The sequence below is a fragment of the Magallana gigas genome, chromosome 1 (genome assembly GCF_963853765.1).
Source record: "Magallana gigas chromosome 1, xbMagGiga1.1, whole genome shotgun sequence".
Lineage (NCBI taxonomy): Eukaryota > Metazoa > Mollusca > Bivalvia > Ostreida > Ostreidae > Magallana > Magallana gigas.
The window spans coordinates 20,091,997-20,114,726 of NC_088853.1; the positions used below are offsets into that span (position 1 = coordinate 20,091,997).

Consider the following 22,730-nt stretch of genomic DNA (forward strand, 5'->3'; position numbering starts at 1 on the left):
GTAATAAGCCTTAGGACAAAAAATTGACTCCTAATAAATGGAGTTCATATCATGCTAATGTAAAACTATTGGCAATGATGATGTTTTATGCAGCAAATACAATCTTTATTTACAAATCTGACAAACCTATTCAATTTAATGCCCCTGAAAAAGATTTGTACAAGCTCCAACTTGAAATGAATTGAATTCATGTTTTTCATTCAATAGTGACATTTGAGTGATATTTTTAACAGGGCATTTTTGGACAAGTCTGTACCGAAGGCAACCACGATCAACCTTTTACGCCGCGCCTGTAACCGACATCAGGACGCATACCGCGACGCCATGAGTGGGCAGGGCATTGACAGACACCTGTTTGCTCTGTATGTCATCAGCAAAGGGATGGGATATGTACGTACCTGTATCTGATGTTTTTCAATAATTTGATTTTTTTAATATTTAACACATTATTCAAATGATTCATTGTGATCATACACGTAACTGTGTTGTGAATAATGTGTACACCATGGATTGGACTTGTTTTAATGTGAGGATTATGTATTGGTCAAACAAAACATTATAAATTTAAACCTTTTTTGGAATTCTTATGTTGGTGTGGTGAGAATTAGATGATTATCCAATTTTCAATGAAAACAATTCATCCATACTATGGAATCCTTTGAATTCATTGGGGCAAAGAACTATATATATTAGTCAAATTTGGCCCCCATTTTTCGCTATTTTTAAAATGATTCAGGTACATTAATCTGTTGTATTATTTCATAAAAGAGTTGACATAAAATATATTTTTCACCTATTTATTTGATTTATATGCACTCACTGGCAGTATATGACGTCAGAAGTGACGCTATTTTTATAATTCAATCAAAATCAGTCAAAAATGGACATTTTTCTTATCTTTTTTCGAATGGGAAATATAGAGCAACACTTTGAACAAGAACGAACTTTTTGTCACTTACAAGTATTGGAGAGATACATCTTTGGTGAAAATATTTTGTTTGTTTAAGCAGTCGCCCTATGTTTCCTTAAGGAAAACTGCTTCAAAACAAGCCGTTTTATGCTAAAAATGAGAAAATGGCGGGAAAAGGTTAACTTTATGATGTCATATTTTTAAATTGTGGGCACTAAAATCAAAATGAAAATTTTGAAAAAACTTCAAATGTATATTTGTACAAATAAAACAAAGAATTACAGAAAATGACAATGTTCATTTAAGGGGGCCATTTTAGGCTGAAATCATACATAGTCCTTTTGTTGATATTTTGCCTATTTGTGGGGATTTTATTTTGCAGATGCATCGATTTTTAGTCAGTGAAAAAACTACCGTATATATAGCTCTTTTAAATTGTTTTTGTGGAGGATGTAAATTTGTGGGAGAGGGGAAGGGGCTACCCATAAATATCAGGCAAAGTGAACCACCACAAATTCTGATTATTCTGCAGTAAATAACAGTCTAAAAGTTTGTTCACACTGTTAGTTGAAAATACATGACTCATAAATTGCAACGATACAGAGAAACTTTAAAATCAAATTGAATATTCAATATTTGCTGTTGACAGGATTGTGAGTTTCTGAAAGAAGCCCTGACAATTCCCTGGACTCTATCCACCAGCCAGCAACCTCAGCAACAGATAGCAACTTCTCCTGACTGCAACCTGCCCCAGTATAGGCATGCTGTAAGTCATGGTTGCATACAAGCAACATGTCTCTGTCTGAATGTCATGTTCTTAGCAACAAACATGTTGCATTATCATCATCAGCATATAGATATCAGCAACAAAAGTATATTATGGGCTCATCAATAGATATGATTGCATGGAAGTTCTGAACATTAAATACATGTGCCTGCAGGTGTGCATGATCTGTAAAAGCTGCAAAGTACATGTACTACATGTAGTTACTAATGCAATGTCATATACATGTAAGTCAATTCAGTAACAAATTAATGTGAATTATAATCATGTACATACTGAATGAAAATATCATGGTTTTGTTTCATTTTTTGGGGCAAGGGGAAGGGGCTTTGTTCATTTACTTATCACCACTTTATATAATTATAATAGCTAATTTGTACACAAACCTTTTTTTTCTATTTTAGCTCTGCCCAGGGGGTGGTTTTGGCCCAGTTTCTGACGACGGCTATGGGGTGTCCTACATGATTCCTGGGGACCACAAGGTCTTCTTCCATGTGTCCTCCAAGAGATCCACCCCGGGAACGGACTCGGTCAAATTCATGGACCAGCTGTTCGAGACGTTTGTAGAACTGAAGGAGTTGTTCAGCAAAGATTGATGCCAAGGGAATCTTAGGATATATATAACTGAAAGATAGTTAGGAAGTTATTGGACAATTTTGTCAGTGGTTGGTGATATCAATACTTGTATAAATGTGTTTGTTTTACTGAAGGACTTGACCCCCAATTTTTTTTTTTTAGATGCATACGTGTATGTGAATACTTATAATGCTCATGATGAAAAAAAAATCTTTTGATAGGTTAATAGTCAACAGATTGGATATTCTTGATATCAATATCTTGAAATATTTGATATCAGTCTTACAAAGTTTATGTATTCATTACTGAAAATGTTTCACTTCTATTTCTTAGATACACAAATCAATCTTTTTAGTTGGTTGATATCAAGACATATCGTATGTATATGCAGTATTTGTTAAATTGGTTTCTGAAGAATTTGACCAGTACCATCTCCTTCAAGTACATGTAATATGTGTTTACACTTACAATGCTCATGGAATGAATGTGTCTTTTTTACATGTATATATTCAATGCACTATAAATGAATTTTGTTTTCTTTAGTCATCAGAGAACCAATTTGTTGGAAGGAAAAAAATAGGGCAGAACTAAAACATTCAATTTTTCATTTCATCTTCCAATTCATATTTTGATTATTTCAACTTTTTAGATTTGTATGTTACTTTTTAGTCCGGAAACATTATTATTTTATTGTTTTGTATCTTAAACTAATTATGAATCAGAAACAAAATAACTTTCATTGTAATTTTAACAAACTGATGAAAAAATCCCAGAATTAAGAAAGATCCGAGCTTCTTGTAGTACTTTGTGCATGTACATGTATTTCTCTCTTTTTTTTTATTTTAAATATTATAGATGTATAACTCTATTTCATACATTGCAGTATTTTTTTGATTTTTATTATTATTTCATAAATCCTTATTCTACAAAATTTTATCCCATGAGTTCTTCAAATATTGAGAGTAGAAGTCTCCAACATTGTAACTATAGATAGCAAGTTAGTAAAAGAACCAAATTATATCGGTCTAGGGTTTGATTAGTGTAAAACAAAGGTGGTATAAAATAATTTTTAAAATATCCTCTTATTAGACAGATTTTTATTAGAGTCGTACGATACATTTTTATTGTGTGTGTACCAGTTTATTTGTCTGGTTCACCCTATGTGATATTTCTTCCCAGTGATGTCCAAAGTATTCCATTTTTTTTTTTTGGTCTTTCTTACCTGTGATTATTTTATTACATGTTTTATCATGTATTTTAATTTTGATTATGATATAATATGATTATAATATTTTTTTATTGTAGTCACATCTTTTCAAGGGTTTGTCTGTTGATAGTCCTGAATCATTGATTTTCCTTCATTTTGAATAATGTGTTTGCCTGTCTATTTTGTGAACTAATATGAGCTCTAGTGATATTGTGTTGTTTAATCGTGGTTTTTCTTCATCTGTCGACTTTCTTTTGACATTTATTTTTTCAATGCAATTTACTAGTAGACAGTTACATCTTTGAGGCATGCTTTTTTTTTACAGTTTGAATAACCTTATAATCAATGTCACAAAACTAGAAATTGATGAACAGGGATTACACTCACTATATTGATATTGAGATTAAATAAGTCAAGATAATCCATCCATGTGCTTGTACATTAAGCTATAAAGTTTATCTGTAATAATTATTACTAATCATTTAACATTGTGACGTTGTCCATTGCTTAGTATTTACAACTAAATGATAATAGTTTGATTATCAGGAACATTTGCACATTATATATTATAAAGGGACCTCATGATATATTTTACATTTATACAAAAGAAACAAAGTGGAATACTACCGGTAAATAGGGCTCTTACTGTAAACCAACTTTTATTTGTGGCATCTTTATTTCGGGCTGTACTGGAGATAAACTATCAAACTCGTTCTGATACTACACCCATATGGCAGAGCCTAGTTTGTAGTGAGAAATGTACATGTTGAAGAGGCTCTCATGATTTTCACAAATATACTTTATATATCCTTTTTTTTTTCACGTGTCATAAAATTTGCGAAAAATGGGTAAAATATGTAGCATTTTCGATTTGCATCAGTCATTTTTAGCGATTTTAAAAGTTTCTTATAGAAAAAATTACAGGATATGAATTCTGCATATAAAATATTTTGCGATTTGGAAAAAATTGCAAAAAAGGGAAAATTAGATAATTGCGTAAATTTCTTCATATACTGTACGGTATATATTATTGCACCCTAACAAAAGTCGGTTTACAGTAATTTGTTTTTGCTATTGATAATTTACCTGGGTTTTTTTTCAAGTATTTGGTACATGTAATTTTTATTTAGCAACATGGAATGCAAATGATATCCCTGTCTCAATTCTCCAAAGAATTCTGTTAAAAGATTTTTATGTAGGAGGTTTAATGCTTGTGTTTTACGAGAAAAAAATCCCACTGATATTTGTATAAAGACAACAGTTATATTCTGTTGTTTACCTTTGTGACTTTTTCAAAGTAAGATTTAATAATGAAGTGATTAATTCTTTCATGAAATTATAACATTATATTTATACAATTGTTAGAAAGTTCACTGTATCTGTGAATTTAAGTAACCTAGAAGTGCAATTAACATTTGTTAAGTCAGTCAAAAGTCTTTTTTAACCATTTTAACATTTTTATAAATTTAAAATTCAGATATGTCATGGAATATGGAAAACAATCAATGTAGTCAGCATTTTATTACCTTGCCTAATATATTAAAACTTGGTGCACAATTTTTAGAGTAGATTACTGGTATCTTAGTTTTTTTGATTAATATTCATTGTCATTGTTGAGTTTGTAAAGTATTTTAAGGAGGAAAATCTCATTATGATATAATCAGGATATGTCATCACAGTTATTAATTAGGTCATTATATGTATTTGGTTACTGTTTCACAGAGTATGGTTTCAATTTCTTAAACATTGCAAAATTGAACTCTTCTCTGTTGATACACATGGATACATGTATATTTTATATAACTGTACATGTATTACTAGTAATATGTTGACATTTTTTCTCTCCAGTTTATAATTTAATTGGCTCTCACTAGTGCATAAGTGGGCTAAATATAATACTTGCCAATGGATATTATGGCTTGTTTGGAATTTGTACATTTTCCTGAAATTTATCATTTGCCATCGCCCTTGGTTTTTGTAAAAATAAGATACCCATCAAAACCACCCTCCTTTAATTTCATGCATGCAATCACTACTGTGGAATCTTTAGATTTCGTGGTGGCTCAATTTTCGTGGATTTCGTGGGTACCTCTCATCCACGAATAAACATCCTCCACGAATAATATATTAGGGTTATAAAGTCATATTTCGTTTTGTAGGTATAAGAAAATACACGAAATTACGTCCCCATGCACGAACCTATAAAATTTCAGCAATCCACGAAAATTGGCCCCCATGAAAATTGATGATTCCACAGTATATATTTTGTTAATACTAAAAGCATTACAATATACTGTAGGAAATACCTCATATCAGAAATGAGAATATTTTGTCAGTGATTTATTATCATTTTTATGACCAAAAAGCATTATTCAAGTAAGATTTAATGTCTTGACCAAAATTATGTCTGTCTCTATATGTAATATTATATCAAGCAGGTGACAGTATAGAACATACCAAAACAAAGAAATTGTGCAGTTTAAGACTTTTGATAATCATGTCTTTTTCTCTTATCTTGCATATCTGTGTTGTCAATTTGTCAGTGAACTTGAATAAAATTCCTAAAAAGACTTCTCAGGCAATTCCTGTTGTATTTTCTTTTTCCCAGTGATGTCCAAAGAATTCAATTTTTTTTAATGGTCTTTTTCTTTATTATGCTTTAATTAAAAGCCCACTGCATACATACTTGCAGGTTGTCAATTTTCTCAGCAACTTGTACTTGCCATTCACACAAAAAACTAGAAATACTACTTTCATTTTTATCAGTTTTATTGACTTTAAAAAACAAAGTCTTTGCATTGTTCAAGAACAATTTTGGAATATTGGTACAAATTAAAGACATGTCATATGAAATTTCTGATGAATTCAACATGATATTAGAATACATATGAAAACTGAGTAAAAAAAAATATGGTAACGTTGCAATGATTGAAGACACAAATAATGAACTACTTAAATACAGGCACAGTAGATAAAACTCCTTGACTGATTGGTTCAATGTCAAGATGAATGTGCAATATTTATTCAGATCTGAACACTTCTCAAGACATTACTTATTACAAACATCTCAAAATTGTATATCTCTACCCTAAATACATGTATCTCAAATCTGTATGTAAATTCTGACCAATCAAGGATGAGATCATTTCAACCTGAAACCACTTATTCATATCAAGTTAAAAATAATTAAATACAGTGTCCAACAGAGATAATTACACTCGCTGTTCACAAAGCGATTCCAATACCCTAACAACATTGTTACCATTGGGTCACTTTCTAATTAAACTGTAAATATGCTGTAATTCAAAATCAAAATACATCACTGCTGGCAGTTTCTTTTCTCTCTTAACCTTGTCCAATTCACCCTCATGTTTTATCCATACCAAAGTCTTCTTACATCTAAGCAACGGCTTGACATAAACACACACAAAACACAAGAGTCAGTGCCTTCCTGCGAGGTCACGCCCCCCACAGATGTCTTTGATCTCCGACCCCTACGTCTCCTCGGTGGTGATGATGCTCTCGTCAAGCTTCTTTTTGTACGCGGCCGCCTCCTCCTCCTTCTGCTGTAGCTGGAGCTTGTACTCCTCCGCCTGTCGCTGCATCTCCTCCAACTGCCGACGCAGACTCTCCTTGTCCAGGTCCACCTCCTTTTAAAAAGATCAAATAAAAGATAAACCTTAGATCATTTCATCCTTAACTAATCAAACAACAGATACAGTAAAACACGCTTATAAGGAAGTGCCAGGGACGGGGGATATTACTTCATTATAAATGTAATTCGTTGTATTGGTGAAGTTTACAACATGTAATAAAGTCTCAATAAATGAAAATCACTTCACTGTAAGCATCAATTCATTATATGTGTGTTCGCTATTACCATGTTTTACTGTAAACTTTTTATCATTTCATCTATAAAAAGGAGCTTTTTAAATATTTGAAAAGTCTACATGTACAAATCCTGTTAATTTTTATAATTTTCACTGTATTTTTCTATGGACCTTAGTTAGAAATACGTCCATAATCCAAAGAACAGGAAAACCACAGAACATTCAATCTAGCATACTGTGAATCAAGCCAATATCATACTGTAGATTTTCAATTAAGTGTGAGGAATTATTAATATACACATAAAATTGCGAGAAGCAAATCTTGCACATTTTAAAATGTCGCTTTTAGTTTTTGGACATATGTTCAGTAAATAAAACTATAGTAAAACTATGCTGTTCTTGATTTTTTATACTGTACTCACGATTTGGTTATAATGCAGAATTAAGTATTTGCATAAAATAAAGAATTAACCAGTGTTCTGAATATAAAAATTATTGTATACACATACCTCTTCATTGTCTTTCTCTATGGGATTGGTATATATGCTGGTATCTTCCTCTATAGCTTCAGCCTTCATCTTTTTCATTGGGGGCTCATCAGTCGAATCTAAGGAATTCAAATCAAATGATTCCAAACAAATTTGAGAACATGAAACACAGAAAATTCTCAGGTAAAAGTATGTGCATGCCGAGTTAAAAATTCTAGCTTTCATTTTGAAACATCTCTCCAATTCATTCAATTTTACTATTAATGCAAAAAGGGTGTGACAAAGACCTATCAATGAAAAAGACCTTCTGTCTGTTTGATCGTACTAGCTCATGTCATAAAAGAGTAGATGTCCCCTCCCTTGCAAAAAAATCTCATACCCATTTCCTAAGGAAAAAGTAAAGCCGTTTTACTTCTATGGCCCAGGAGCGTTATCACTGACACAATTATATTTGATATTTATTCAAGAATTCAATGACAACACAAAACAACATATTCAACTCTTACCCAGCTGTTCATCAGAGGCGTCCCCTGCCCCCATTACGATGCCTTCAGAGGTCATGACCTCTCCCAGCCCCTCCTGGTCCTGGTCAAGTCCTGTGGCTGCCACAATTGTAATGACCTTCTGTGGAATAAATAAAATACATTGTAATTGTGATCATTTCTGTTTTCTGTAATAATTGAGTACATTCCTGCATTTGTGTTTTTCTTAAAAGTATCATCTTGAACCACGCATTTCTGTTATGATATTAGTATTACATGTAATAAACAGTAATTGTCTTTTGTCTTACACCCCCCCCCCCCCTTTTTACCAAAATTAAACTTCATGCACTTGAGAGAACACAAGTCTGTATGATTTCCACCTTTTACATTCCACAAGGGAAACAACTCTGTATGACCCCTTCCCCCAGTTACCTTTCTCTCTTTCTCCCTACAATTCCCTGTTCCACCTCTCTATCATCCTCTCCTCCCCCCTAACCTTTCTCTACATCATCCATCACCACCTGTACCAAGCCCCTTTATCGGTCCATAAATCAATGCCACCCTCCTCTAACCTGTCTCTCCATCAAATCCCTCCCTTTCCCTTCCTCACTAAGGAAAACAACTCTGTATGCCCCCCTCCCTTCTAATTACCTGTCCTTCATTCTCTCTCTCTCATTTCCTCCTTGCCTGTCCCTCCACCAACACCACCCTTTCCCTTCCTCACAAAGGGACACAACTCTGTATGCCCCCCTCCCTTCTAATAACCTGACCTTCATTCTCCCTCTCTCACTTCCTCCTCCCCCCTTGCCTGTCCCTCCATCCACACCACCCATTCCTTTCCATACAGAAGAACGCAACTCTGTATGCCCCCCTTTATTTACCTGTCCTTCATCCTCTTCCACAAGTCCCTGTTCCACGTCCCCCTCCATCACATCCCCCGCCCCGAGGATCGACGTCTCCTGGGTGACCACGGTGTCGTCCTCGGTCACTATCCCGTCCTCCGTTAGCACCCCGTCCTGGGAGATCAGCGTCCCCGCTGACAGACCCTGCTGTTTGATGATGTTGGTCAGCGCAATCTTACCAGCCTCTGCATGAAAAGGAAAGTCAGGTTATGTTTATCAATTAAAGAATTCAAAGATGTACAGTTTGATGGGTTTCTTTCATTAAGAGAAAAGGGTCATGGTGATTTTCTTAAGAGTTTTTAAAAAAGGTAATTCAGATTTTACTGACAATATGGTGCATTGATATACAGTTGGACACTTAAATATTTGGTAAGAGGAAATTCAGGTTACTATAAATGCATCATAAGTGGCATACATGTACAATATTTGGCAGAAATTTATTTTTTAACAAGTTGGTTAGCATAATTCTGAAAGTACCTATTCTTGTACATGAATTCAAAACATTTAGCAATGAACATGTACATAATCTGCAGAGGCCACTTTACACCAAAACCCCTCTAAACAGCATACAAAATGCAAGATGTATACAATAACAGACACTAAAGGTCAATGCAACGCACCAGTGAGGGCTATTGATTGGCCACTCTCCATCGCAGAGGAGATGATACCGCCCTCTGTGGTGGTTATCATGGTGATTCCCTGACTCTCCAACCATGACATCGCATCAGTGTTCGCCGTCGTCACTGGAAGTAAAACGGAAAATACGCATACAGGTCAGTATAGTACTCATTCAAATAGTTTCTAAATTATCTTTTAAAAGGTTAGTTGATTTGTTCTCTGCATTGTTTTCCCAAGTTTTCTTACAAGTCAATGCATGAAAGAACTTTTTAAAAAAGGATGCTGGTGATGAATAACTGATGTAGTGGAAAAGCAATACAATCAGAAATGATGTGTAAGGTCTAAACAATATACTTCTTTATATTCTCAAGCCAAAATATTTAATCATATACTGCTGATATTTTATTTCATCTAATATACCAGTACTGGAAAATTAAAAGATGGGGAAAACCTCAGCATTTTTTATTTGCTTATTCATGAAAAATTGAGTTATGTCCCTTTAACAAAATTGCAATAAAAAATTCTCAAAGCAGCAGTGCCTGAGAAATTTATCATTTATTTCTTGGCCTTACTGAGCATACCCTGTGTGCTGGTGTTTGGGGCTGTGGCTTCAGCCAGAGCTGCTAGGGTAGCCAGCACGGAGGAGTTCGTCTGATCCTGGCTGTCTATAACAATCACAAATAACAGTCAAATACAAATACATTCAATGTTGTTTTTTCCTTTGGTCGACATTTTTTTCTTTAGGAAAAAGACCTTTCTCCCACAGTATCCATTTAAAATAAATTCCTCTCTATCAAAGTTTTTTTTTATGTTTTCTTTAGATATATGTAAATCAGTGTCTTTAATATTCTTTATTGGACAGTGCCAAATTTGACCAACTATTCACCCTGCTCTCCCTCGGTCTTTTATTCTGCCCCAATTCAAGGATACCCCTTTATCTTTCCAGTAATTCCCTCATATTAATTACTTCATATACATGTACCAGTAATGGCACCATCATATTCTCCGTTTCTTTAAAGGGCTCTTAAATTTTGCCCCCAAGCACCTCCTACCCCCCCCCCCCCCCCCTCATTTAAATAACACACCACCCCTATCTCACCCTGTTTGCCATCCAGGTCTGAAGACACTGTCACCGTCTCCTCAATATTTTCTGGATCCACCTCTGTGGTTTCTATCGTGACGGTCTCATCATCTCCCATACTGCCTATATGTGTGTGCTGTTAAAATGAACAGTTTACAATATCATGATGATATGACTTTATTTTTTTTCAAAAGTAGCATAAAATTCAATAGACAATGAGAATTGCAAATCCAATTAACCGAATATCAGCGAAAAAATTATGCTCAGATTGTCAACAAATATATCTTATTTTGGGAAAATGCAAACAATAGTTTAAAGATGACGTAATCATAGTGTGTTTTGAAGAGAAGCACAGTACCTGAGCTAGCTGTAATATTTGTACGAGGTCCGCTCGGCCATTTCCAATGGCAATATCCAATGGAGTTCTGTCAAACTTTAAGAATAAAGCAATCGTTATTCACACTTTGCATTCATTATGAATATGCATTTCAATCTACATGTAATTAAAGGTATCAGTTTCCTTTTCACTCAGTTTTTATGCCTCAAATTCACAAATTTGCTCTTAGTCATGGAGTTACACGATTCAGATCATTTTTATTAAAAAAGAGATATTGAGTTAAACCCCTTTTCAATATGGCAATTAAATCAATCACAGAAAGAGCACTTCACCTGATGCTGTGTATGGGATACTTTAAATCAATTTTCTGAAACATTTACTATCTCCTCACTACCCCTACCTTGTTTTCACATGTCGTATCTGCTCCATGCTTGATCAGGGCCTCCATAACGTGGGCGTGTCCCTTTTCTGTGGCCCAATGTAAGGGGGTCATCTTAAGCTGCATTAAAAAATACAGAGTATGACAAATCTATGACCAGTCATCTAAAAATAACCTATGACAAGCATAAGCATTCCTAAATCAGATTTTTATTTCTATTTGCAAAATTTAAAATCATTTAATTGAAACTTTTAACTTAAAAACCTTGACTTTCATTCTTCCTTTCAATATATTTGGCAATAAAATTGCCTATACAGTAGAATTGACCTGATATGCAGTGCCTGAAGATGATATTGATTTTGTTTTATCCTAACTCGGTATTATATAATTTCTGAATGGTTTCTTTAGATTCAACTCTATTGTAGATAAACAAAGAATTAATTCAGTGATGGTTTACATAGCATTATCCGCTATTGTAAATTAACAAATGATTATCCACTATTGTAGATTAACAAATGATTATCCACTATTGTAGATTAACAAATGATTATCCACTATTGTGGATTAACAAAGGATTATCCATCCACTGACCATGTCTTTGGCATCACATCCGCCGCGTGCTGGACCAGTAGATCCACAATGTCGGAGTGACCTTCCTGGGAGGCCACATGGAGGGGCGTCCTGTCAACCTTTGTCCGGGCGTCCCTACTGATCCCCGCCCTTAGGAGAACCTCGGCGGTCTCTAGGTGACCAAACTGGGCCGCAAAATGTAGTGGGGAGGTGCCTAACTGAAAACACAGAGACAGGGTTTTACAATTACTGAGCCAAAACATAAAGTGAACAGTTTACAAGTAATTCATTTCAGGAAATCAAATTACACTTTTCTCCTTATTAGTTATAAGTGTTCATGATTATCTTAATTTTAAAGATCCTGTAACATTCAGAGGAAGGTAATTAATCGATTAAACATATTAATTGTCAAGAGTTTTTACGATCATGTTAAGTACCCAGTCTGTTGTGAATGGAGCACCATTAGACATAAGTGTACGGACGTCATCCGTCTCTCCCCTCTTGGCCGCCTCCAGGAGCCTCTTTCCCAGATCAACCAATGACATCTTGGCGTAGTACTGCCGTGACTTTGGGAAGATAACAATGTCCTTCTCTTTGGCAGGCTGTAATGATAGGATAAAGAAATATTTAGCATAGGATTGGACCTTCTCAATTCAAACATGATGAATTCAAAGATGTACAGATATGAAACAGTTATTCAATTATCACAATCAAAGGTAGAATGTACTCTATTCTCTTTTTTATCTATGATAAAGAAATCTTCTAAAATGATCAAAGAACGACAAATATGAAACACATAACATTCAATCATCACAATCCAAGGGGGACCACTCTTTTTTATGAATGGAGCTAAAACAAATATATATATGCAAAAATCATTTGGCACATCTAATAGGTTTCACTAGAGTCTAGAGGTATTCAAATTATTACCTTAGAAAATCTAGATTCTCAAACACTGGACTCGAATGTGCTGACAAACTTAATCATAGTTTATGTTAATGTATTACTGCAACAGTTTGGGCTTTATTGAACATGCACATGGGGCTGAATTGCTCAGGGATAGAGCTTATGACTAGAAATACATTCCTATACCTGGCAGAACAGTGATGACACAGATACATGTTAAATAATCTTAAGCCAACTAAATAACTTCTTTGCCTTCACATCAATAAGCTTTTAATATTTTTTCATGTTATGAATATTAACATGGACACGTCCATATTCCAATACCTGAGACTTCTGTTGGACAAACTGTATTTCTGGACAGAGTATGATTTCCTTAGCGGCCTGTTGATCCTCGATGATCTGTTCCTCTACGGTAGATATCACTAACCCGGGGTCCAGACCCTCCTCTGTTAGTGACGCCGACATCGGCAAGCAAGTCTCTGTGTCAACATCAAGAAGTGATCAGATCAAGATGGACATCAGAGGCACAGATTAGATCCTGTCTAATTAAGAAAAAAAAAAGCTCATTATAATCTCGATGTGATGTAATTACTGGCATGATTAGATCCTGTCTAGTTAAAAAAAAAAGCCCATTACAATCTTGAGGTCAGACCGTGGTTTGAATATCAGTGCCCCCGTAAAGCACCTGACTAGAGATTCAAACCTTTACGTTGTCACCAATATTTTCAAATCACTCAATGCAGTCTTCAACTCAAATCCTTAAAGGAAAAGTAGTTTGAGGTCAAAACTCGACTTGAGTACTGACTTGAAGAAAGTTGGTGACGTACTGACTGTTATTTTCTTTTCTCCTATATCTAATGTTTCATTTGTTGCGCCGCCCGAACTGACGGGGGAAAACCTAGCTGACGCCGATTTTCGAGGGTGAAAATCATTTAAGGGGGTAGGAGGAATATGATGGTCAGACCGGTTCCAATGCTGGCACCACATAGCTCAGTGAATAGAGCACCTGTCAAGAGATTCAGAGGGCCTGGGTTCAAATCCCTGTCTTGTCTGTCATTATTCATTTCTCTCTTAATATGTTACAATGATTCGTAATGTACATTTCCATGTTTTGTCTGTCTACCTTCTTTTTAATCACTTCATATATTTATACATTATTACTTTGGAATTGAAGTTTGAGAGCAGTAGTCTGTGGACAGTGTATCGCAGGCCTGGATCAAGGATAGCTGCAGGACTAAGGCCAGGTGTAGTTCTTAAAAGGGTAACAACTTCCCAGTTCTCCTAGTACTCATGGTATGAGGTGTTATATGTATAATTTACAACTGTTCTATGCTGCTACGCTCCGTGAAGAAAAATAAGTTTTATTGTTCTAAATCTAAATGCAAGAGTGCATGAGACTTAATCGCTGGTTACTGTCGTACATAGTATGGAATTCACAATATGACAACTGCATTTTGGCTCTTTGGGTGCTTTCCTGTGTTAATTATTGATTCTCAACTTTCTTAAAAGCACATCGACCCAAACACAAATTAGCGGGAACGGAAGTAACATGTGCATGAAACGGAAGACAAATTTTTCTGTTAACTTCCGTTTCAAGTGGGATTTAGTATAGAAACCATATTGATATTTTCTTGATTTTAGCATTCCAAACGTAAAAAAGTTACCTTCTTGTTGATTTAAATAAGTTCAAATTTTCCAGATTCAGGCTAAAAAACCGGAAGTAGTCCCTGTAATGGAGTTCTTTGCAGAGCAAAATATTCATACGCACAATGGTACAGTTTATTTCAAAAATTGTGAATTAATACAAGAAATTAAGCACTATTTCTGAAACCTTAACTTTTTGTGAGTAGTCATGACAAGACAAATATTCATGTTAGATAAAATATTCATTATTTTGAACTATTTTGTTTGTGCATTTAGACCGTAAAAGGGCAAACGGGAAATCGCGCGTTGTACGTGACCATTGACGTGATTTGCTAAAAACTACTTCCTGCTGTTGAAAGTGACCACGCCTACTCATACATCACAAAAGGAGGAAGCCGATACCGACGAACGAAGAAACTCATGTTTGCAAAATATTTATTGTGTTTCTGCGATAATATTTATGAATGCCTTATGATAGTGCGTGCAGCAAATCGAAACGTTGCACATTATGTTATCTAAAAAATGCTTCTTCCGAGACATTGATTTTTCAAGTTCTTTGGGGTACACGGAGGGAGAAATGGCATCAGCTGTTTTTAGGCTCGCGAGTTTGTAGTTGTGTAATTTTAGGCTTAGTAGAAAAGTCATGAGATTTATGTTTAAGGATGAGCTACAACAACATAAGGACATTAACAGGGACGTGTGAACGATGTCACAGTACTTTGCAGTCGGTAGCAGAGCTTTTGATCCTGTCGTGTGATGCTAGGCCCATTAGAACTGATACCATATCCAGCAAGTCAACGTTTGTGCAGGTCAGCGAAAGAATTATCGCCAGCGCCAAAACGATTAAGACGTTGATGAAAAGCGTTATTAATTATGTTCACATGATCACCACAAAATCGGTGGAAATCTGCGAAGGCTTGACTGAGCTCACTTCGACTGTGGTAACTTTCATGGAACTGTGTAGTCATGTTTCTTACATTTGTGCAATATCTTTTAAAGACTGTTGTCAAGCAATACCAGGACTTGTCGATCGGTATTCTATATCCTTAGCCGGCTTAGAGATAAAGTTAAGCTGCAATCGGCTAAAAAAGACCCGAGTGGACGACCTATCTCCGCAGCTAATCATCGACCTGTGTTCAAACATTTCTAAACACATATCGGTACTAACGAATATATGCAAGTCTGCCGACGAAAAGGTACGTGATGAAGGAACAAGAGACCAGTTCAAACTGTGCGTCAAAAGCGTGACTTGTGCGGCAGGATGTCTAATCGCCAGTATTAAAACATACAAATCTCACCCCAGCACCAGGTATCATGCTCGCTTCATCAACTTCTGTGACCCAGTTTCCACCACTGCCCAAGCTCTTGTCACTTTCGCCACGGAGGAAGACTTCGTCGGCAAAGAGGCTGTGTTGTCTCCCGAAGCAAGGGATGTACAGAAGTCGATTCTTGGTAAGCATCAAACAATTAGGTCTTGGGGCTCAGGATTGTCTATAATCATAAACTGCGGATATATCAAATAATTATATTAAATAACTTACAATATCCACACTTAATATTAAGGAGTAATAATATTTGGGAAAAATTAAACTTCCGGTATATGTTTCATATTGCAACCTTTAGTAAAGTTTAATAAAGTCTACAAATAAACATTAGAATACCAAAGTAATGGTAGGTTTCGATTCACACGTACATGACTTTCGGAATCCCAATATTCTCCAAAAAGTTGCAAGTTTTCCCAATTTCAATATTAATGGCATCATCCCTATAACTATTATCAGCTGGTGAAAGAACCCTAGCACTCAAGGTGTGAATTTTGCAATCAGAATATTATCATACGGTACTTAAACATGTTAAAAGAGAATAAAGTTTGTGTCAAGAGCGTGAAAGCAAACAAGCCCTTTTCTATAAGCCTCTCATTAAATAACTGTAAAGGTCCAATGGAAATATCTTATTCATGTAGAAATGAATGAAGTCAAGATTTTATGAATAATCTTGTAAGAATCTTCTGTTGTTCCCTAATTTAATCCAAAAACAATATAGTAGCCTAATGTTAACCATGGATTTGAAAGTTCTGCAATTGTGAAATTTATTGATTTATTTCAATTTCAATAACACCAATGACATCATTTACAAGACTTAACATGTATTATAAATTTGGGAAAAAATTACAATAGGATATTATATATATATACATGATATAATATATTTTTATGCCGCATTTATCACATTTATTGTACATATTAAAAGGTGGCCGGCTGCTCATTGTCACAATATAAACTGACCCCTAAGTGTCATTGACATGATCATGTGATGATGTAGCTAGATTTGATTAGTTGAATTCAGGAACTGCAAGTTTGATCCTTCTAAAATATTATACAAGCAATTCAATCACTTTTCATTTTTCATTGTGTTCAAGGTGGTGTGGGTCTAGCTGCACTTTCATATTGTGATTTAGATGTACTTCCTATCAAAATAAAAAATAAAATCAAGTATAATTTAAAAAAAAAAAAATTTCCTTTCCTAAAATCGTTACTTAACAGCATTGTGCAATGGGTTATGGCGTTCACTCAAATTTATAAGTCATGAGTTTGAATAATGTTGGGGCGTTTACCGGTATATTTTTTACTTTTCTAAGAAGTTTTGAAAAAACTTATTTTTTAGTCAAATATAATTATGATATTTGAAAATTTTGAAATAATGAATTTCAAAGTATTTTATATGATTATAATGTAGTTGGTACATTAAATAAATATTGACAGATGTCACATACCCTAACTCTTGTTTAAATATATGACAAAATGCTTGTAATGATATGTTTTGGTAAAAAAAAAAAAATACTAGGACTTTAAATATCAGACCACAGAACATCAACTACAATGTAGCAAGCATTCTGACAAATTGCTATGGACATCTGGAAAAAACATTGAATTGAAACTGTAGTTATAGGAAGTGTATTTTCAATCCACTTCAGCATTTCCAACTTGCGATATAAGTTAAAGCAATGGAAAAATATTTTACTTAGTACATGTATCAGCAAATATGAGAGGATCCCAATTCAATTTTTCCTCAAACGTCTGTGTCAATTTGTCCCCGCTCATTTCATTACAAATGTTTTAAAATTGATGTAAGCTGTATATTTTTAATCTTGTCAGTTAATGTTCTGCAGTCTTAATTGCCGAAAAAGACAAAAATAGTTTTTGCCAACAAATAAAATCATAATACCCAAAGTCAAATTGAAAGTCAAGGTCATATAACCTGGTCAAAAACCAATTTCTGAGAAAATGCTGAAAATATTATTTTTATACATGTAAGATAATTGCTTATTTTAAGCTTCCTGATCATGCCAAATTTGGCCACTATATAATCTTGAACTTGGCCCTCATCAAGGAACTTTGAGACATACATGTATATATATACTCAAGGATTCAAGATACATCTACCAGGGTTAAACAAAGAACCTAAAAATTTTCACTATATAATAAGGATACATACACTTGAAATATCCATATTTGCAATATCAAAAGTTATTAATGGGTAAAGATTTTGTGATGATGGGGATTATTGGTATTTTTGCTCTGAACTGTATTTTGCCCTTTTACTGCAAAGTGCAAACATAAGCCTTATCGATAAATGGTCCTGACACTTGATAACATGAAGTATTCAATTATTTTTTTCAATGCACACCTCTTCTCTCTCTCTCTCTTTCTCTCTCTCTTTCTCTCTCTCTCTCTCTCTCTCTCACCCTCTCTCTCTCTCATGGGAAGATTAGCTATTTAAAGTTCAAGGCCATCTTCTGCTCAAAGTTATATAATAGACTAAGTATTATGAACATTTTTTAATAAATTAATTCCAATGCCTTATGTTAATTGATTAATTGTAAAAATGACATGTTTGATTTCATACATGTATTAGCTTAAGGTACAATTAATGTATATTTTTTTTTATTCTAAAAGGAAAGAAAGTTAACATGTTTAATAATGAAACTGATTTAATATGACTAAATCAGATTTATTAATCAAACAATTTAATATCAATTTTGTCATATTCATCCCCCAAATGTACTCCTTTCCCCACCCACATTTTACTAGTAAAACAATGTAATCTGTAAGCTGTGAACTGCTTCACAGTGAAGCGTTAGATTTCCCAAGGGCCCCGTCAAAATTTGAGAGACTCCCTACAGATGCTTAGATAATAAATCAACTGTCAATTAGAAAGTCAATATTTTCAAAATGAATTGCCACCACCTAGCCCCCAGCTGGAAACCAGGTCAATGATTTTCTGTGTCTATACTGGGAAGGGACCTGATGTCAGCTTGCCGGGCTGTGATGTAAATCGGTGGGTGTGGCCCCACTTTGTGTTAATTTACCTGAGAAATATGTTAAAACACACAGGTACATCCGACACAAAGGCCAGGTATTGTTGCTATACCTTTTGACTGGCCTCTAAACAGCTAAGGGGTTTTGAATTTATGACACCATGTTAAGAATAAATTTTTAACTTGATCGAAATTAAAAAAAATATATTTGTTGATATATATATATTTGTAATTATTTATGTAGTTAAATATAATTGTGGGTTAGAATTTCAAGGTGGAGATAATTGTGTACATTCTTCATCTACAATTTCATGATATAGATTTATTATCAAGCAGTACAAAGTTGATTAAAATAATTAACAAAGTCTACCATCCGTAAGTCTAAGCATCCTTATAATGACAACTGTCATTTTATAACAAATAATGAAGCCATGCAATTTTATAATTCACTTTGACAATATAGTGAAGAACTGAACCCCTAACTTAAAGTTCATTCGAAAATGTGTTTTTAATGCAGAAATTCTCTTTTATGATGAAAATTTAAAAAAATTATAATTCAATTTTTTTATCGATCTCTTTTATAATGAAGGCATTTGCAAATGAGATGAGCCATAATAAATTTGGTAAAACTTACTTTTCAGTTCATGAATAATCAATTAATTATTTCAACATGTTCAATCTGTTCAATTTGCATTTGCATTTGCATCTAATACATTCATTTTCGTATATGATTTAATCTAGGCCTTAGTTTTGATTAGAAATTCAAAAAAGTATATATATTAAAATGAGGCCATTCTGAACTTAAGCTCTAATAGTTTATAGATACAGTATTGCAAAATGGAAAAAAAATGGAAAAAAAAATAAGACCAGAAGAGACAAAAATATACCTCATGGAGAGAAATAGATTAAAAACTTAAGAATCGCACAAAGTTTAAGTTGATTCAAGTGGTTAAAACTTTTAAACAACAACAGCATGTGCGAAAAGGGCATAATTATATATACACCGGCATGACATAATCCCATTGCAATATAATTCAACATGCGCATAATAAATTTTTCATGCCCAGAATTTTCACCCCACAGGGTGCTAAGCTAGCTAGCCCAGAGTCGATTGTAAAATGAAGGCTCCACCCTGTAAAGTTATTGAACAATCACTCTAGCATTGTACAGCAGATAGCCAGACAGGAAGCGCGACACACCCATTGTTAAGTGGTCGGACTGAAGTAGATAATTGTCAATGGAGGCACAACAGCACTTCAGTAAAAATCCTCAGGAAAAATTTGGTCGTCACTTGATGATTTGTAGATTTTTATATAACTGTTGAAGGAGGTCTCCAGTGTTTTTGAGAAAATTTTCAGGGTTTTTAATTTTTTTTAATTTAATTAAACATAACAGCTAGCTTAATTGTTCAGTGAATTTGATTTCAGCTGGATTGGGCTATGGGAATTTTAATCTCGATAGTTAATATATATCTTGATAATAATATATTAAAATGTTGGACTGAAAGGGAGTTGCAATTAAGCTAGTGTTTGTATTAAAGTGTCAAATTGTTAGTGTCAGATAGCTAGTACAGTTATTGATCAACAAATTGCAAATTTTGCAATGTCCTGTAATGGTGCATGCATCTCCCACACTTACCACACATTATCTATCCCCACCCACCCTCATATTTATCTCACTTTTATCTTGATTAACAGGGGAGAAAAAATATGTGCTCTCTCCTTGATATCTTTATTGACAGAAAAATTTTTTCATCGTAATGTCTATTGAAAAAAAACATATGCTGAAGTTGATATTATCAGATTACAAGTGATTGCCGTGAAGAAATATCTCTTAATGGAAAAAAAAACATCTTTCATATGAAACCAACTGACGATTAATAAATCCTTCTTTATGTTCAGCTGCCATCTGTTACAAATAAGTAACCGTACATTAAAAAAAAAAATTACGAAAATCTACTTTTAGTATATATCTCCATCATTTACACAAGTGTCAATTTATATGCTGTGTTTATTTCCCAAATGATATGTCAAGTACTTGTCACCCATTTTTCAAGCTAATAAATTGCATCTGTTGTAAGTAGGTTTATTCAGGCCCAAGCAGAAATAAAGTCCATGTTTATTTGCAAGAAAACTGTCATTATGTCATTTTTTTACTGCCAGTGGGAACAAAATAGTACTATTGTTTTCCAGCTTCTAGTATTCCAATTTGCCTGTCAATTTTAATTTGTTACAAATTCAAGTCATTGATATAATAATCATTACAAAAAGATTATTCATGCGCTGATCCAAAACATTTTTTCCATTGGTATGTTGGGGGGGGGGGGGGGGGGGAGGATATTTAAATTTTTCGAAGGGGGGTCCAAGATTTTCTGTAATTTTACTTTAAAAATTAAAGAAATTTGAATTCAATATTTCAGCCTGCCCCCCTCTTGCTCGGACATAATATTATTGCACTGTGAGTAACTCCATGATTTTTTTCATTTCAACAGCGGCCTGTATGAGCATCGTCTCTGCCTGTATCCAGCTGTGTCGCACGGTTCGTGAACTTTCCTATGACCTCATGACCTCACATCACAAGGACAAACTGCGCATGTGCATGGACAATGTTGACCGTTCTTCCGTCCAAATCCACGAGATTCTTCAGCGATATCACGAAAGTGAACAATCCTCTCACCTAAACTCCACTCACTCTAGTGACAAGGGAAGTAACTGTGATAATAATTCTACGTCTGCCAAGGGAAATAACTCTCCACCCCGCCACTTGGCCAATTTATTTCGGGAAGAGTTTCCAGCACACGGCAAATCTCCCGAGAGCCCCCCACACGAAAAATTCACTCAGCTTTTACGTGAACAATCTCCTTTGGCTAGCAGCAATAGTGGCGATTTGCGTCAAAGTGAACAAAATTCTGGGAATGTGGATGGGTATTCTGAGCGAGGGACTCGTTACAGTCCAGAGGAAATGACGATTCCGGGCAGTCCGTCCTCGGAAACTTCTGGACATTCAGCGGCATCAAGATAATCAAAGTACCTTATGTACTGACGGTAGAAAAACTAGTTTATTTTACCTTTACCTTGATTTGCTCCACGAAAAAAAGTAGATTTTGAATATTTATTGACATGAAGCATTACAATTGTAAGAAATACAGTTTTACATGTGTATGTTCTTTATAGAATATATATTTATTAGGAAAAACCACGCAACTTTAGTCACTTGAAAAATCAAATTGATATACTCCTCCTAGTCATGATCATTTAAAAACAGGTTTATTTTTTAACTGTTAGTCATTTGTATAGGAAAAAAGTTACCTTTGTGTAAATCACTCTCATATTGATTTTATGAATGAAGTGTAGATGTACTGTTATAATGTTGGTAGTATTTGTTGATGCATGAAGTTTCTGTATGGTAGTTGATAATTTCACCACAGTTATTATAGTAAAAAGCCTCAATACCATCTACTTATTGGTTTTCCTTAGAGAGAGAGAGAGAGAAAGAGAGAGAGAGGGGGTATGGGGAAAACAGATAGACAAAAGGAATGTCAGGAAAAAGTGTTCGAAAGAGATCCACACCTCATGTCACTAACTGTGCCACTATCCATTAAAAGCTGAACACGACTCGTAAAAGGCATTGTAAGCCAGTCCTCTTAACAGTTAAAAAATATTTTTACTTCTCCGCAGCTATCCCAACAACCCCAAGGT

General features: G+C 34.5%; 3 protein-coding genes across 4 annotated transcripts in view; 2 read left to right on the forward strand and 1 right to left on the reverse strand.

Annotated features, from left to right (window-relative positions):
* Nucleotides 1–6,050, forward strand: part of LOC117687545 (carnitine O-palmitoyltransferase 1, liver isoform) — a 29,216-nt gene extending 23,166 nt beyond the window's left edge. For both annotated transcript variants that reach the window (XM_034464273.2, XM_066087870.1), the window contains 3 exons: nt 234–390; nt 1,560–1,676; nt 2,099–6,050. In XM_034464273.2, coding sequence (XP_034320164.2) covers nt 234–390; nt 1,560–1,676; nt 2,099–2,290 — 466 coding nt within the window. In that variant the 3' untranslated portion in view covers nt 2,291–6,050. The remainder of the gene's footprint in view (nt 1–233; nt 391–1,559; nt 1,677–2,098) is intronic.
* A 178-nt stretch (nt 6,051–6,228) lies between these two features.
* Nucleotides 6,229–14,877, reverse strand: LOC117685057 (GA-binding protein subunit beta-1). The gene is given in 14 exon segments (XM_034459255.2): nt 6,229–7,127; nt 7,817–7,914; nt 8,302–8,419; nt 9,159–9,364; nt 9,800–9,922; nt 10,379–10,462; nt 10,897–11,014; nt 11,237–11,311; nt 11,616–11,714; nt 12,186–12,199; nt 12,202–12,382; nt 12,602–12,766; nt 13,395–13,612; nt 14,735–14,877. Coding segments are annotated over 13 exon segments (1,578 nt in total). The 5' UTR covers nt 13,536–13,612; nt 14,735–14,877; the 3' UTR covers nt 6,229–6,971.
* A 155-nt stretch (nt 14,878–15,032) lies between these two features.
* Nucleotides 15,033–22,490, forward strand: LOC105328129 (talin rod domain-containing protein 1). The gene is made up of 2 exons (XM_020067184.3): nt 15,033–16,166; nt 21,524–22,490. The coding sequence occupies exons 1-2, from the start codon at nt 15,377–15,379 to the stop codon at nt 22,051–22,053; spliced, it is 1,320 nt and encodes a 439-aa protein (XP_019922743.3). The 5' UTR covers nt 15,033–15,376; the 3' UTR covers nt 22,054–22,490.
* The last annotated feature ends 240 nt before the right edge of the window (nt 22,491–22,730 follow it).

Bases quoted from the DNA above. Each gene is read 5' to 3' on its own strand.
- LOC105328129 (XM_020067184.3), top strand. From the start codon at position 15,377: ATGAGCTACAACAACATAAGGACATTAACAGGGACGTGTGAACGATGT. The intron at 16,167-21,523 runs GTAAGCATCAAA...TCATTTCAACAG, and splicing joins TGTACAGAAGTCGATTCTTG to CGGCCTGTATGAGCATCGTC.